The sequence below is a fragment of the Trachymyrmex cornetzi genome, unplaced genomic scaffold (assembly GCF_001594075.2).
Source record: "Trachymyrmex cornetzi isolate Tcor2-1 unplaced genomic scaffold, Tcor1.1 scaffold83, whole genome shotgun sequence".
Lineage (NCBI taxonomy): Eukaryota > Metazoa > Arthropoda > Insecta > Hymenoptera > Formicidae > Trachymyrmex > Trachymyrmex cornetzi.
In genome coordinates, this window is record NW_017300169.1 from 278913 (window position 1) to 296922 (window position 18010).

The 18010-nt window shown below is 33.2% G+C and overlaps 1 protein-coding gene across 1 annotated transcript in view; it reads left to right on the top strand.

Annotated features, from left to right (window-relative positions):
• ldd (lipid droplet defective) overlaps positions 1–18010 on the top strand; it is a 50614-nt gene that overhangs the window by 19752 nt on the left and 12852 nt on the right. Inside the window, exons 18-43 of the mRNA XM_018519522.1 lie at positions 681–1073; positions 1723–2367; positions 2677–2874; positions 3001–3083; positions 3169–3331; positions 3403–3584; positions 3776–4399; positions 5297–5427; positions 5501–5823; positions 5913–6105; positions 6189–6329; positions 6406–6723; positions 7644–8145; positions 8319–8439; positions 8736–8926; positions 9037–9175; positions 9757–9964; positions 10785–10925; positions 11887–12076; positions 12190–12390; positions 13644–14183; positions 14924–15099; positions 15548–15812; positions 16036–16132; positions 16982–17124; positions 17619–17819. Coding sequence (XP_018375024.1) covers positions 681–1073; positions 1723–2367; positions 2677–2874; positions 3001–3083; positions 3169–3331; positions 3403–3584; positions 3776–4399; positions 5297–5427; positions 5501–5823; positions 5913–6105; positions 6189–6329; positions 6406–6723; positions 7644–8145; positions 8319–8439; positions 8736–8926; positions 9037–9175; positions 9757–9964; positions 10785–10925; positions 11887–12076; positions 12190–12390; positions 13644–14183; positions 14924–15099; positions 15548–15812; positions 16036–16132; positions 16982–17124; positions 17619–17819 — 6509 coding nt within the window. The remainder of the gene's footprint in view (positions 1–680; positions 1074–1722; positions 2368–2676; positions 2875–3000; positions 3084–3168; positions 3332–3402; positions 3585–3775; positions 4400–5296; positions 5428–5500; positions 5824–5912; positions 6106–6188; positions 6330–6405; positions 6724–7643; positions 8146–8318; positions 8440–8735; positions 8927–9036; positions 9176–9756; positions 9965–10784; positions 10926–11886; positions 12077–12189; positions 12391–13643; positions 14184–14923; positions 15100–15547; positions 15813–16035; positions 16133–16981; positions 17125–17618; positions 17820–18010) is intronic.

Consider the following 18010-nt stretch of genomic DNA (forward strand, 5'->3'; position numbering starts at 1 on the left):
ATTTATAAGGAAAAGGACCCAACCATTTCCCTCTGAGTTTTTAATATGTTGTTCTCCAGGCAAAAATAAGCGACACATATTTTTTATACGTCCTCTAATTTACTTTTAAGGGATAAAACACCCCTTCAAAGAAATAGGTTTTTTTCTTTCAAAGTAAATATTGTCGAAACTGTAAGAGATAGAAAATACTTTTCCAAATAAAAGTGAAATGTTTTCAAGAGTACTTTATAATAAAGAGTTATTTAGAGCTAAAGAGTTCCTCTGCGACTCCCGCTAAGTTATTACGGATTACGGAATTTAAACTCGTGATCAGTCGGTTACGATTCCGTTGTTCTCACACGAAGCCACAAGATATCCCATCAAAGAAGTAAATATTTATATGACTTATATAAATGCAAAGCAAATATATAGAAAACCAACAACGAGTAAATTCAAGATGTTGTAAGGTATCAGGTAATTTATTAACATGACAAATTAAAATATAGTTAAGAGAGTAACTCTCTCTGTACGTTTCAACTACACGGAGTCTTCTATAGTAGTCAAAGAAAAAGACTTGCTTTGCATTTTACAAGCCATATAAACATTTAATTATTTGTCATTATTTATTTATGTTTTATAAAAATGGAAGTTTAAGATTTAATTTTGGCATAAGCAATGTAATAATGGCTATTCTTTTTCAGGAACTGAAACTGGGTCAAGGATGGTCGAATTACAGATTACTGGTGGAAGGCGTGTCGGAGGTTCTGATCCATATTGGCAATGCGTTGAAGAATGCAGAGATACACAATTACGAATTAAAAACTTGGGAATTAGCGGAGAATGGTGATACGCGTCAAGTGTTGAAGATTCTGGAGGCTTATCCGGAAGAGACGGTTGCATTAATTGCCACCCTTAGCACGCTTAACGACGTGACTGGTGAATTTATGCCCTTCAAGGATGTTAGGAAGATGATGTGCTCTCAGCATTTTAATTCTGATTATTGGTCCACAACAAACAGAACCCGTTTCCTGCAAAAAATATGCTCCTTCGATCCTTACCAGCTGTTGAGAACTGCCACGAGCGACGAATACTATGTACGTACAGTAAAAACAATATTATTTGAATAAGTTATTTAATCCTCCAGACGGTGAGTCTAATTGGATTCAATTATATACTTCATGAGATTTTTTCTCTCTAAGATAAATTTATTTAAAATATATTAGATGTATTAGTCCAACATCTAACTTTGGTCGTAATTGGCTTCTCGTATTTAGTTGATTTATTCATATAAATGATTATATTTCTAATTTTAATAATATTGTATATTCTATATATTACATCTATAAACTTGAATTATTGTTATTAAAATAAACTTAGTATTAAATTTCAGTTTAGGACTATATTTCAAGATCAATAATTAATAATAACAGTTTGCTTGAACTGGAAATTATAAAATTGATACAAAAGTATTATTGGACACCAAAACTTGTCTTGACCAAATATAATCTTCGTTTAATTGTATTAATTAGTAATTATTCTTTTTTATATTAATTATGTTATTTTTATATTTTGAAATTTAGTGATTTTGAATTAATATAAATCAAACAGGTTTTACAGAAGTAGCGTCATGTGGTATGTGTGTGTGTTACAAATTTTGCCTAATAATTTAACGTCATGCTCTGAATTTCTCGAGAATGTTTCTAATAATCCGTTTATATATATTCTTATGCGTTTTTTCGACAGGAGATTGTCACTGGTAAAAGAACTGCCCTTTCGAGATCGACTCCGTTAACTGTCTCGTTAACAAAATTATTGGACATTGTCTCAAATTTTATGACCGAGTCACCAGGTGTGAGTCTCAAATCGAACATCTTCAATGTGACGACATGGACGAATCTGTCTGACGAAACCTGGGCACTAATCTTGAAATCTGAGAAATCTTGGATCCACCATTATAAAAATTCTGCGTGGTACAAATTCAACATGACGTCACACGTCGGTACAAATTATCTTGTTAAGTCCAGGAGACTGTTTCAACTCCTAGAATCCGTGATCGATCTCGCGTCCGGTGGAGATATTTGGCAGAAGCTGCGTATCATACATGAGACCTCGAAACTCAAGCCGTTGTTAACGCTCGTAGAGGATATGCCTAATCTTCTTATCACCGCTGCCGATACCTTCGTCTCGTCCGAGAGATTGGATGATTTCATGCAGAAGTTTCTACTTGGCTTAGTGCACCCTTGCAATATCGATCGATATCTGATTCCACCCAACTACATAAGGAAGAGGGGTTTGCTGACCAGCATTAAGAATTTTTGCCAGAAGATCCTCATGAGTGATGAACAGTTGACATGGATAGATTTGTTGCCATTGAATGGAAAATACAATGTAATATTTGATCGAGTAGAGATACACAGAAAGAATGGTTTTGCTAAAGTATTAAAAAATTTAGTTATTTAGTAGATACAGATCTGAAAATTTTGTTGGACTACCAAAATAATTATGTAGGACGCTCAAGGTGATTGCTAGAATGTTAAAACGTTTTGTAGTATTATTCATCATACGTGAGTTTCTTAAATAATTTATTTTAATAAATCAAAAACAGATTTATCTAAATTTTTAGATATTTTAGTAAAGTCGTTCTTTCCATATAATATGTCAAGCTAAATTTCAAAAATTTTGAAAATTCATTTCTAGGATAGTTACATTACGCCCAATATGTCTGAATCATCAGAATCCGTTTACGAAGAACAGCTGTTGCAGAGAGTGCAAGGATTTCAGACTACTTTGATTCGCGCTTTGTCGGAAGGCTTCAAGCAGCTGAAAGTTCCTGCATGGTGGACGTCATTCGAGGAGGGTAGCTTAAAAAACTTCATTGCGCAATATAAAAAAAAGGTAGATACTGTCGACAATCTTTATGTATTAAACGTTCCTTATACCGATTAATGATTTATTAAAAGTAGACTTTGTTGTTTAAATCTCTCGAGAAAATTGTCGCGGCTTAATTACAAATATTTGTAGGATATGAAGGCTCTGGCATATTCGATGGTGAAGAAATCAGTATCGCTTTTGAAAAATTTTTTGGTAACTCAAACTGATGCTGCGTAAGTAAACGTATCACTAAGAATAACAATTATTCAGTTAATAATAAAGAAAAAAAATAATATACGTAATTTTTTGTGTTCTTAGAAATTGTACGTGGTGTTTTACGCTTCCACTGGAAGTTTTAAATTCTCAGCTGATGCACCATAGTCTCTACTCAAAATTACTTTGTCAATTGAATCGATTAAATATATCGGAAGTGCATAAAATTTTGGTGAATGATTTCCACTGGAATAAAACAAACAATATGGTAAGAAATGACGTTATAAATTACATAGGAGACCGTTAGTATCGTTTAATTAAAGAAAAAACGTATTATAGGTTAAGGATTATAAATATCTGAATAAAAAGAAGACACTAGATGAGTTCTTAATTACGTTCGAAACTACTTTACATTACATCGCTGACATCCTTGTTGATTTCCAAAATGAGACATATAGTAATAGAGTAAACGAGTGCTTTTACAAATTTGTCGGTGGTCCTACATATTCTAGACCAGGATTGTAAGTATTTTTTTTCTTTCGTCGTATCACGCAAGCGATAAGTGTCATTATATTCTGTGCAAAGTAATACTGCTTATATTTATTACTAGAGAAAACAGGTGTTTTACTTTATAGATTTACTTTTTTTTAATTCAAAGTTTTTATTCTAATTTTTTTTTTTATGATTTTTATCTCTACTTATTGCGTTCCAGGTACGTTACATTTGTTCTGGGCATATTGGAAATGCTGGAAAATAACGTTTACATCTTGGATTCGGCGTCCATCCACGAAGGTATCAACAATTTGACCCGATTAGCTGAGAAGCACGTGCCGATTTGGCAACCATTGCGCGACGTAGTGAAGAAGTCTGATATCGCTGACATCGACGCTGCGTTACCAAATGCCACTATCAACGTAAACGCGATCCTAAGCAATCTGAACACGAGTCTATGCAGGACGAAAGTTGACTGTCAAAATGCGACGGTTCTGTACAATTTTCTCAGCTCGAAGAGAGCGGCTAAAGTTTTCCGATACGATCCGAAGGCATCAAAGTATCCGACGATATCCGACATTTCAAGCCGATTGGCTCGAAGTCTGGACATGGATCTCATAAATCGGCAGCTGTCTTTCTGGCGCACAGAGGCTTCTTGGAATCTCTCCTGGCTTAAAGAGATCTTGGTTCATTTATCCTCGATCCTCGAAGAAGGAGGAAATTTGCTGGACATCGCTAGTAAAATAGATCTCGAAGATGTCACCAGCGTTCTCGGGGTTCCCGATCTCGCCGAGGGCGTCATCAATATATTGAAGGATAAAACAGTCGACAAGTTATTCGACGGGTATATTTACGTTTTGATTTATATCATTTTATACGTGCCAGACGATAAAATGTGTAAATAACAAGTAATATTCCCAAATAATTTATGAAATTCATTTATTTCTCATAAAAGCTTGATGTGACATTATCTCACTGTAGTTTTAAACAAATTTGTAATTCCTAATTGAAAAACGTATAGAGAAAATGAGAGTCAAGCGCAGTTAGTGGAGTGGAAATTAAATCATATATATTCAAAATTTAAATAAATTTTCAAATGTTTTGGCTTCAATTCGAGCTATCATCAGTGATAACGTCTTGATTTATATCTCGAATTATTTCTCGAGTTCTAATTGGAAGTTAAAATAAATTCTCCCTGAAAATGAGTGTATCGTTCGAACTACTTGCAAAGCCAAGTGATTAAAATAAATTAGGAAATTGAATAAATACTCCGTAAGAAGACGATATAATCACCTAACCTAAGTTATAAAAATAATAAATATAAAATATATTTAGTTTACCGACAGAAGTCAAGAAGCGTATAATAAATATATGGATCTGTTATAAAGTGATAATTACGATTATATATTAGTTTTAAATCATCCTTAAAGTCAAAATAACAAATATAAATGTAAATTATTGTGTCAATTATTTAACATTACTAGTTCGTTAATAAATAACACAAGACGAATGAGTTACTTTAACTTAAAATTTAGAGTGGATCTCCTGGGACATGTAAAAAATGTTAAAATTAACATTTTCTTTTTTACTATATATATGATCTACATTTCGTAGTTGGACTTAACTCCCATTTACTCTGTACGTTCTTTTTTTGAATTTTTGAACATCGAGAAATCTTTGATTGTTGTTTCTTGTAATTAATAATATATGGTACGTATCATATTAAAAATATGTGTTATAGAATGAAAGAACTTCTCGAGGATGTGGAGCCGTTTATTAGCGATCACGAAATAATCGACGATTTACACAGAATAATCGCGACATTGGAATCAATGGAGATCTTCAAAAACCTAGGACTGCTGGACATGAAATGTATTGAATTTAAATTTAAGCTTCGTTAGATTACGCGGAAATTTTTTTCTTGCTAACAATTTATATTTTACAGACGTTGTCAATGAAATGTTCGACAATTGGGACTTCGTACGAACGTATTTAATCGACAGAATTGGTATTACCAACGAGATCGCTCTCACTTTAGGTGAGGCAAAGATAGATATGATTTCAGTTTTCATGCAACAACGTGGTATTGTTAGTCTGAAAGATACCATTTGCTCTCCTGAAAAGCTTGGCAATATGTTGCACTTCAACAACAATCTTGTAACTGCCGAAGAAGTTAGTTCCGCGCTCTGCCAATTGGAAGATTCTCAAACACAGGATATTACTATCATGTTGATGAAAAACTTGAACTTCGAATATATTTTCAAAAACGTAATTTTACAGTGTTTATTTATATATCACAAAGATTTTGTTAAATTCTTTTCACATATAGTATAAATAAATGATTTTCTTCGTTTTAGCTAATGAGCGCTAACGTGAAAAATATATTGGCTAACGCAAATTTAACCCAGAGTGAAGGAAAAATTATATTGGACAATCTTGGTGTTGCTGCGGAATTATTTCCATTATTCAAAGACAGGCTATCAGCTAGTTTTTCTATTGGACAGATAACGGATAAAAGTAACGAGGAAGAAATTGACGAAGCGACAGCAAGTAAGTCGTGTAATGTAATATACCTGGATTATCTTTGAAATTAAATTTTCACTTCTTTTATTAAATTTTATAATTTTTTTTAGATTCGCAATTTCTACAGGAATCTAGCAAGTTACTTTGTGGTAAAACATTGTTCCAAAATCAGGGGCAACTTTATAAAATTATTGCCAGCTTGAAGGATAGTAACAACGCGTCCGATCAGAGAGAACTCGATTCCTTGCCAGGTGAGACATAAATGAAAATTGCAAAGCAGACCATTAAATAATACGGTTTATTATAAAAAAATGTTTTAAATTTCAGACTCTTGCAAAGAAACGTATAAAACTGTGCTTGCTATGCCCGGCGGAAAGATCGTTTGGTCGTATGTTAAGCCTTTGTTACGCGGGAAGATTCTTTATGCACCTAATACCGCCGTGATTTCTGAAGTCATGGCATTGACGAACGAAACCTTCGTGCAGATGGATAACTTTGGCGTGCTGGTAAATAGTGTTGAGAAGACTCTCAAGGCTGTAGCCAATCTTACAGAAATGGGCGATACTTTGAAGGAATTACAGAACATACTGTCTTCCGATGTCATGAAGGTTGCAATCAAGTCGATGAGTAGTGGCAATTTCGAAGGTATTGTCCGTGTTTTAATCTTGAAGCTTTCACATTTTAATCCTTCGGACCGGTTGATATATTAGACTTATTTAATTATAAACTTTCTCGTCAAATATGTGTTAAACGATCAATTCAATTTTCTTTTTACATCAGCAAAAAGAACCCCGTACAATTATAAGGAAAATTTAATCAGTGAAATGATATGTTAGTTTTTACATATAATATAGCTTACAATAAAAATAGTAAACAAAAAATGTCATAAACATAAGGACCAATAGATAGTTTATGAGTTTGATGTATCAAAAGTGTAAAATTTGTGTGCTTACAGAGTACATTTAGTATATCATAACTCAGAAATTGTATAAAATATTCTTTCTAAATTCTTTGGAGTAAAATTTCACTCTAAAGAGTGAAAATTCTGTCACTTTTTGAAACAGTGGCAGAATTTTCAATCTTTAAGAATAAAATTTTACTCTTTAGAGTGAAACTCCACTCCAAAAAATTATACACAAAAATAGATTTATAAGTTTAGCATGTAAAAAATGTAAAACTTGTACTCACAAAGTATTTTTGATACATCCTAGTTAAAAAATTATTCATTATTGAGCTTTATGTCTGTTTTTGATCACATTATAAGCTATATTTATGTGAAAACTGACTCATTTCATCCAATTTTCCATATAATTAGTGCGGGATTGTTTGGATTATTCTTATTAAAATATACTCTTGATATTCATTCTTTTTTATACGAGTTATGTCGTTTTGGTTCCCCAAAATTAATTAGTGCCTTTTAATTAACAAAAATTAAGTAATCGTACAGAACCAACATCAGTAACAGTGTTACAGATATCAGTGTCACTTCGGAGAATTAAAGTTAAACTTAAAAATTATGTTAAAATGCAAACAAGTGTTCCTAACTAAAACGCGTTGTTGTGTAGGTGACCTTTCCGAGTTGAATATCAGCGAGCTTGCATGGCGGTTGAAAAATTCGACAAAATTGATTTCGATGATTGGCATGCTGAACAGCATGATGGGATGCGTGGTGGTGAATAGAACAATAGGATTTTCTACGGAAGAGGAACTGGAAATAGCAGCTAGTCGCTTGACCGAAACGAACGAGTTTCTAGCCGGGGTGATCTTTCTGGACAACACTTCTTCGCACTTAGCGAAGAGGTCTCTCGACCACGAGTTACCGGACAATATTACCTATAAAATCCGCATGGATGTGGACTACGTGCCGTCCACCAGACGATTAAAGACTCAATTTTGGCTTCCCGGGCCGGAAAGTAGTTTTCTCGAGCATCTCAGGTATCTTCGGGGTTTCATTCAACTTCAGGACTCTGTCGATCGCGCGATAGTGAAAGTGAAAACGCGAAGATACGATCTTGAATGGAAGACAGTCACGCAACAGATGCCGTACCCGTGTTGGAAAGACATACCGTAAGTAATCGATATCTTGAGATAAGAACTTTATAATTGTTGAGGATTAATCCGTTAAAAATTATGAAATTGTTATACCTTATTAGCAATTATCAGTGATTATTTATCAATGCAATGAGGGAAATAGATACTACAAATGTTTAAATATATAATGAGGGAAATAAATATTACAGATTCCAAACGACGCTTTACGAGTCTCAAGGTATGCAAGTATGCTTTTTCTTCGCGTTAATGATGTGCGTTGGATCGGCCGTCAGACATATCGTTTGGGAAAGAGAATCACAAAATTCTATGGTACGATTGTTAAAATAATGTTAATGCAACGTATAAAGTCTATTTTGTTTACAATTCATATGAGAATTTAGGACTTCATAATTTTAGATTTATAATTTTAAATTCTATATAAATGTGTGTTAAATTTCATTATAATTGTAACAGAATTTATAATTTTCACTTACTGTTGTTTATAATTTTATATGCTATGCAATAAGGAAGACGTTTGAAGAATCAAAATGTATGTATATCATAAAAAATTATGAATTTTATTAAATAAATTTTATATCTGTTTGATGTTATAATTAATTTTTCAGGTAATGAGCGTAATGGGATTGAAGCCATGGCGAAATACTCTGGCTTGGTTTATCACGACGTACGCGGAATTGTCAATCGTAATGATTTGCATCTCTATAATTTTATTGGCTGGAAAAATTCTTCCACGATCGGATCCTTTCCTAGTGCTTCTTCTGCTTTTTGATTATATTTTCTCTATAGTGACCTTCTGGTAAGTAACTACTTCAAGAATATCCTCCGTCATGCAGTTGCACGTATTCGGACATGAGATTACATTTCCTACTCCGGAGTTAACTACTGTAAATCTTAATTACATTTCAGCTACATGATCTCGACGATGTTTAGCTCCGCCAGTCTCTCCGCGATTACCACAGTTGTCATGTTCCTGTTAACTTATATGCCGTATGTCATTGTTATCGCCATGGAGGCTGTATTCGGATTAGGATACAAACTTCTAATCGTGAGTCGAGCTAGCAATCTAATCATATTCATATACTGAAAAAAATATACTAAATTTGAATAAATATACTAAATATAGCACTATTCAATAGTTGGCACTATTTAAATAAATATTAATTAAAATTTAGTATACTTTTTCTCGGTGTATTTAATTTTACAAAGCAAAAGTACAACTCTTAGTATTGCGGCAATTGAATGCGTGACATTTATGTCCAATCATTTAATCTTCTGGAGTTGATGTCAAAATTTGTAACACAGTAATTAATGTTAGTTCTGTAAGACCCATTCAATTTTTGTTAATTAAAATCTCTAATTTCAAAAAATTAAAATGACGTAACTTATATAAAAAGAAATTAGAGAATACGAAGTATATTTTAATAAAAAATAATCCAAATTTGCAGAAATAACATTAAAAAATTGAATTGTTTAACATTTTTGACAAAGAGATTTATGAACAAGAGATCTACCAACAATTCCGGAGGGATATAATTGAGTGAGTTCGATAGACGTCAGCTCCGGAAGGTTAATGAAGAACTCGTTCTATCACCGAGAAAAAATATTGCGAAACAATTTATTTCTTAGTGCCTGAGCATGTCGACCAGCTTCTGTTATGGATGTCTGTTCGCGGTGCGAAAGGAAGTACAAGGCATCGGTCTTTCTTGGGCACATATGTGGGAGGAATCGAGTCCTGGTGATCCGATGACTTTGGGAATATTGTTGATAATGATCGCCTTCGATGGTTGTTTGTATGCCATAATCGGCTACCTCATCGCTAGATACACTGATTCAGGTATAAACCCAATGCGCCACCCATCTACTTTCTAAGATAAAATAATTCTTTGACATTTTGGTGGAGGTGTTAAAAGTGACTAGTAGAAATTGACTAACACTGACATTGTTTCTCTTTCTCCTTTTTTCGTGTGAGATAAATTGCGCAAATTAGTATTTCTTGATACTTTTGAGATTGATTTTATTAACAAACAAATTTTTCGCTAAGTTCTCTTGATTCTATAGATGATATTTCAGAATTGTATCTGTCTTTCTATGTTTTAATGCCCTATTGCCACAATTCTCTCATCGATAAATTTACGGAATGATTAGTTTTAATAATTTTTTATGAAAAAAAGGCAAAAGTTATTTCAAATCATAAAACGTTTCGTAATTTATTCTAATTAATATATTAATTTATATCTACATATATCAATTCGACGGTTAATTAATTATTAAATCAATAATTAATTTGATTAAGAAATTAATTACTTCAATTATATTTTTTATAAAGAAATTAATTTTCCTTTATTTAAAATAATTTCATATCATACTATTAATAAAAATACTCTAACGCGTTTCGTCCACATGGTTCTCATATCAAGAAAATAATGATGAGATCACGCATTATCATCCTGGTACCATCACATTTTCGCAAACTTTTTGCACGTACATTTTACACGTACTCTAACTTTTCCGTATAATCACGAGATGCATATCTGCGAGAAAGATCCAGGAATGCGGATCCGACATGACGAGAGGTCGCGTCGTTTAAGAGAAGTCGATGAGGAGACCTGGTGAGTTATCTGCGAAACGGACGAGCATTACCGATAATTTTCTAGGTAGGGGCTTTCACAGTTTGAGGTCCCGTAGCTTATGGTGGACCGACACACGCTCTCTCTATGGCAGGCCAAGTTACCTCGCCTTCGTCAACAATCTCTATTTCACTAACGACGTTCTTCATCCCTCAGCTGCTTACCAAGGTATCGCACTCTTCCCTCTGCACACGCATGTCACGAAAGTTTGTTTTCAGCTTGCGTCTCGCGCTGCTGACGACGAGCTCGCATGTTGGCTTTACGAGGGAGCAGGGGTAAAAAGAACGCTTTGATAGACGTAAACTGGGTTAAATTTCGCTCCAACGGTAGAACGGTGGAAATGATCGTCAACAATTTTCACATAATAATTTAGAACTTCGACATTCCTGTAAAAACTTGTGAAAATTTTCGTCAAGGAAAATACTTATTTCCAAGAAAAGTGCAATTCAAGCGACAATATCATTTGTAATCTAATATTATATTTCAAAGTAATATTAGATTAATAATATTACTTTAGTAATATTATTATGAAGTTATAAGTTAATATTATTAAGTTAATTATTTTATTTATGGTTGTAATTATATCCTGCATCGTTGTTCTTTTTATTCATGCTGTAATTATGTGGATATCATGCTTTTTATATTTTCTTGCATTTCTGAATGCTTTTATATTCAATTTGGTGTTTAAGAATACGGTCACATCTGCTTGAAGTTTATGTGAATGTTGCATATTTTTCAATTTTCTTTCCAGTTATTCCATTATATCTTTACAATATTTTAAGAGCAAATATATTAAGGCCAAATAATCGTTCATATATTATGTATCAATTCGAATTTATTTTCTACGTTCGAATAATTTATACGATATCTGCACGTACAATATTGCACGTGTCGCATGGAATAAAGTTTAAAAAGGAACATTTGTGTTTGTTTTCGGACTCGATAGAATGTATCGGAATTTAAGAGAAATGTTCGTATTTGTGGTATGTATATGGAATTGCTTTTTGTTTGAAAACAGTTTTTAAACTCGCTTCTTTTTACGTAAAATCGGTAAGAGCTTGTTTTCGATTATATGGGCGTCGTTATTATATTCTTGATAACAAATTGGCGTTTGTTGTCGAACGTGCAGATGACGAGAGCGATCTGAGTAACTTGACGGTCACAGAGAAGCAAATCGGTGTGAAATTCGAAGGAGTCAGAAAGGTCTATCATACTGAACGAGGTGATGTCATCGCCGTGGAGGACTTCACTTTGAAGCTCTGCGAGGGTGATGTAACAAGCCTGCTTGGAAGAAACGGCGCGGGAAAAACTACTATTATGTACGCCAATCGCTTTTCGAATTGATCGCTATTTTTAATATATTTTGATATGCTTGAAATCTATTCAATATCACGATTGAACGACGTTCGTCAATTTTGCTCTTTCATTACAGCAAGATGTTAACGGGAATGGTGGCACCAACCAATGGTGAAATTTGGTTAAACGGTGAGGAAGGTTGTAAGCCCGACATAGGAGTATGTCCTCAGGAAAATGTCCTCATCGGAACTTTGACGCCGAGAGAGCACATGATTTTTTATTGGAAGATTAAGAAACCTAACGATGACAATAACAGTATGCAGAGGAACGTTAATGAGTAAGATGTTAAACTAGAAAAAAATTAGCAATTATTACAGTAAATTAAATTATTAGTATTTGTGAGTCCAAGAATAAATCCAATATAAATAAATGTGGACTTCCGCGGTTGTTGTGTGAAAATTGTATTCATAAAATAATGAGATATAATTCGCAAATAATTGGAATATATTTACCAAATAAAATTAACTGCAAAGAAATTATTACTTCAGCAATAATAAATAAGTTACACTAATTAAATTGTTGTATGAATAAATTAAATAAGTAAAGAAGCACCAAGTCTAAGCACTACAATCAAGGTTGGATCTTGATGCTTAATAATATTTCTGTGTAAATTTTAAATACGTACTAAAAAAAATAATCTTGTACTTATAGCAAAAAATTATCTAGACACGAAAAATTAGTTAAAATGGATACATGATTTGCAAGGACTGCAATATTGTATATGTTTTGTATCTAATCAATATAGTATCTAATCAATAATAGAAACACAGATTACAACGATTCATATCTGAATCTTTTGTAAAATTCATCAAAGTCTCTCTGTAATGTTCAATCAGATAATTGCGACTGTGACTCATATTTAACAATGATTCATATTTGATTATGAGACTTAAAATTTGTTGCATATATTGTTATATAGAATATTGTGCTATAAATTCTACGCGTATGATACATAATTTTTTACCAGATACAAAAAAACAGCAATAATTTTAGCTGGAGCAGCAAAATATTTTTTTGTGTGTATCTTTCATATAAACTGCACGCCGATTGTCAGATTTAAAATGTAATCACAATGAAAAATGTAATCTGAAACTGAAATATTAACATCACAAATGAAATTAATTAGTTAAATAAATTAAAAACATTTAAAAACATTTATTTGCTAATAATCAAATCATTATTAAATTGATAATTTAATCGATGTAATTTATATGGATAACTGAAAGATATATTTGAAATTTATATAGAAATACATATATTGGGTTAGGGAAAAAGTTTTTCCCATAAAAAAACTTTTTCCCCGATCCATTATTAGGCATCAAAGATTCAATCTTGATAGAATTTATTTCTGGCATTTCTTTACTTACTTGAAAATTTTTCAATTTTTTCATTTAATATATTTCCTTTGTGCGTGAAAAAAAGTCTCTTCTTTTAGTTTCATAGGAAAATCGTTTTGTAATAGGTTATATTTATCGATTATATTTATCAATTGAAGACAAACGTTACGGATCTTTTTTTGCTCTCTTACAGAATGATGGCCTCTCTAGAACTTGGGCGTCAGGAACATGAGCCCGTGTCACGTTTATCAGGTGGTACACGACGTAGGCTCTGCGTGGCTCTGGCTTTTCTCGGTTCGCCACGTTTGGTGATCTTGGATGAGCCTGGCGCCGGTGTGGATCCCGCAGCCCGACGACGGATCTGGCGACTGATAGACCAACATAGGATCGGCAGGACCGTGCTCCTCTCGACTCACCATCTGGACGAGGCCGACATGCTGAGTGACACGGTTGTGGTGATGCATAAAGGGAAGATCTTGTGTACTGGTTCGCCACTATCCTTGAAAATGACACATGGTACGGGATACAAACTGAACATGTCTTTCCCGCCTGATCACTATGCCAACGGAGATGCGGGGATAGGAGGAATAGCAGAGACAGTCGAGAAAAAGAACTTGAAAGCTCTTCGTACTGTTATCGAGGAAATTATATCAAACACCGCGATAAACGAGGTCTCCGAGACAGAGGTCACCATTACGTTGCCTTTTCAGGGAAAGAATGGCACTAACAATGAGTAAATTTTCAAAATATTAACATTACGATTATTTTCCAGTCCTTTACTACACACGGTGGGCTATTCGAGTCTGGGTTAATTTTTATTACATTTGCAAGTATACAAAAAAATTATTAATTATTAATTCTTATATATATTTTAGCATCTTCAGAAAATATTTATAAAGCTGTATATTAAAAAAAAAAAATAGAGATCATTATATAAGTGCGCCTTAGTATTTCAAAGAAAAGAAATACACAGAACACGAATGATCCTATTGTGTGTACTATAAAGGTCAATTATTAGCGTGCACATCATTGGAATATTGATTAATTTTATAATCGAATATCAAGTTGTTTTAATTTTTTTATTCGTGTAAGGCCGGAATCAGACTATGCATTGAAGATTGAGATTAAAGATTAAAATTTCACCAATGAGGACAAAGAAATTTTGGCTCCTTTTGTTCTGATTAGTCAAACATCAATCTTTCAACCTTCAATCTCATTCTTCAATGCGTAGTCTGATTCCGGCCTAAAAGAACTCGTATAAACTCGCGTACAATACGCCGCAAGATTCAAGAAAAAGTATTAAGTAAAATCTATATTATACTGCAGAGTGATTTATTTGTAATTCCCATCTTTGCAAATATTTAATATTTCAAGCCTCGTGATTTATCTTAGAGGGAATCGTTGCAATCGTATTTGAGACAAAGTTGATTAAATACCTGCGTTTGCGTTCGAGTAAAGCCAGGAATGTTTCAGCATCGCGCAAGTGGCAAAGGCGCTGGAGGACAATCGTAAGCTCTTGGGATTCTCGCACTTCTCATTGGAGTGTGACACTCTAGAAAGAGTCTTCTTGGATCTTTGCACGCGAGCAGACAGAGGATCGAGCGTTATCAGAGCGAGTCAAGATAGCGTTGTTAATGTGGAACCCGCCGGTGAGAAATATTCCGCGTGCACGCCCCGTAAAGTACACATATTTACTTTGCTAATTAAAAGATCTATATATTTAACTTTTGATTGTTTAGTTTTTTGGGGGATTTAGAAGAAATAAGAAGAAAAGAAGAGAAAAAGAGTTAAAAATAAAACAGATAATAAAAAACTGTAATATTTAAAAAATGCAAAAATGCTAAACTTATAAAAATGAGTTTCGTAATTTTGAAATTACAACATATTTAACAAAAAAAAGGAAATGATAATAAAGCCACTAATTATTACAGTATCGTGCCACTCAAAATTACCATCTTGAATATTTAATTAAGCGTCATGTCCAGATTAAAAAAAATTAGATTTATTATTTTGCAAGGAAAGAAGTTTAGTTTAATTGACTTTCAATCAACGGCACTTAAGTTCATAGAGAAAAATAAAAGTTTTCACTTTGCGCAGAAGTTCCCGTATCGGATGACAACATTGATTTAATTACCGATATGGTGGTGAGACCGTCGCCAATTCGACAGATGAAAGCTATAATAAAAAAAAGGCTATGGCATTTCGCGAGAGATTGGAGAGCGCCGTTGGCTGCGCTCGTTTTACCAACCATGTTCGTCGCTGTCGCTATGGGATTTTCTCTGGTACGGCCACCATCCGAGAACGAACCACCCCTGGATTTGACCCCAAAACTTTATGACATTCATCCGACTTATTTTTACAGGTGGAAAAAATTTTTAATATAAAGATTTTAATAGAAAGAACAAAATAAAAATAAAGCGTTGTAAAAATTTCATTGGTATGAAAATATCAGTTGCTAACAAAATACGAGCTATTTACATTTACATTTCTGCAGATTAGAACTTTAAGTTTGATCAAACTAAATTAAGTTAAATATTCGTTTTCTGTTAATATTCTTAACATTTTTTGATACTTTATCATTACAGTATTGACGGTAATGACCCGTTCCTAGAACGCGTGTCTATGCAGCTGCACGATCGCTTTGGGGATGATTATGCTGGCGCATGGCAAACCTTACCTAATGTATGAATGAATGATAATTATTTCAAAAGATCCTTACGTATTTTGGGCCTTTTGCGTATAGTAATAAATTGCATACTGATCGATAGAGGAATAGGTTATTGAATTCGTTGCTGAAAAAAATCGCTGAAAAGAATTAGTTTTTTCCGATTTTTCAAAATAAAAATTATTGCCATTTTGAAATGATTTTTAAATTGTAAATGATTTTTGTTACATAATACGAATCCTCTAATTATTCTGCATATAAACGTATTAAAGTAGAATTATCGAAAAATTAATACTTTGCAAGGTATTTTATATTTTATTCTGGCACAATTTTGCACAAAATATAAAATATCTCGTAATATATTCATTTTTTTATTATCTTAACATTTTTATATACTTACAGAATAATGGGATAATAATTGGTTTTATCCCATTATTATAATAAAAAAACATATTTAGTTGCTTTTAAAAAATGATATGAATTGCATATTGCAAATTGCTTAATTCTTTTTAAAAGTAACTATGTATTTTTTACATCAATTGATTCATCTCAATATATATCTCGTGCATAAACATATTAAAATACAATTACCCAAGAATTAATATTTTACGAGATATTTTATATTTCATGTAAAAATGTATCAATATGTCCAATGTGTTTCAAAGAGTATATCTTAGAACAGTGTTGACTTAGAGGAGTGTCTTTGGAATATTTTGATTCTCTTTAACAATAATCTTTAATTAAGTTTCGTTACTATACGCAAGAAACCCAGAACCCATATAAAAATGGCTAAGATTGCTTTGAAAGAACTTCAAACAAGTTCTAATTATAAACAATTGCGCATTTATTTCTTGAATAATTCATAGGATACCGGAACCTGCGAATGTTTGGATGGTCAACAAACTTGTCGAGGCGTTTCTAAAGCTGTCGAAGGTCTTCTTCAAACTCTGCCTGGCCGACCCACTCTGGATTGGATAGTTTCAACTCATCAGGAATATATAGAGAAACGGTAGATTTTTTTTTTGCTATCGCGCATTAAAGTAAAGAAGTTATCCAGTAAATACCAACCCATACAACACAAAATCATTCCAACAATATTGCTGTAACATTGCAAATGTTGCAGATATGTTGTTACAAGCTTCTGTGTTGTATGGGCAACTAAAAGTAAACATCAATGTTATGTAATTTCACAATTAACAATATAAACGTAGTATCTATTTTACAATAGCCATAGCATAGTCGTAAGTGATTGTAGTTGTAAGAATCGATCAATTTAGTCGAACATGAAAATATTCGACTGTGATTGGTCAATTCTTACAACTACAACCATTTATAATTACAGCTTACAGTTATTGTAGAATTGGTATAATATACACATATGTGATATGGTACATATTAGTTACAGTGCTAAATGTAAAATTATGTTAGGTTACTTTTAGTTAGCGTTTACTAGGTAGGCATTGAAATTCGATTGAAATTTTCTGAATAAACAACGACTCGCAGATATGGCGGCTGGTCCTTGTCGCACTCCAAGGAAGATCCTCTTTTCATCGTTTGGTACAATAACAAGGGCCACCATTCAATGCCAGCGTATTTGAACGCCCTCAATGAAGCAATCCTGCGAGCAACTGGGGTGCGAGGACACTTAACCACACTCAATCATCCTTTGAAGTTATCGAGCGATCAGTTAAATCGAACGACACTGTAAGCCCTCACCTCTAATATTGCGACAAATCATGGAGAAAATCCTCCGATGAAAATATTTCTCGTTACGCGCACTCACGGGATTAATTAACTGCGGAATTTTATGTGACGGGATACAGGCGGGTTCCCTCAAATGGATAAACGAAGATATTTGCACACGGCTCTTGAATCCAAAGGGGTCGGCGAGTCGA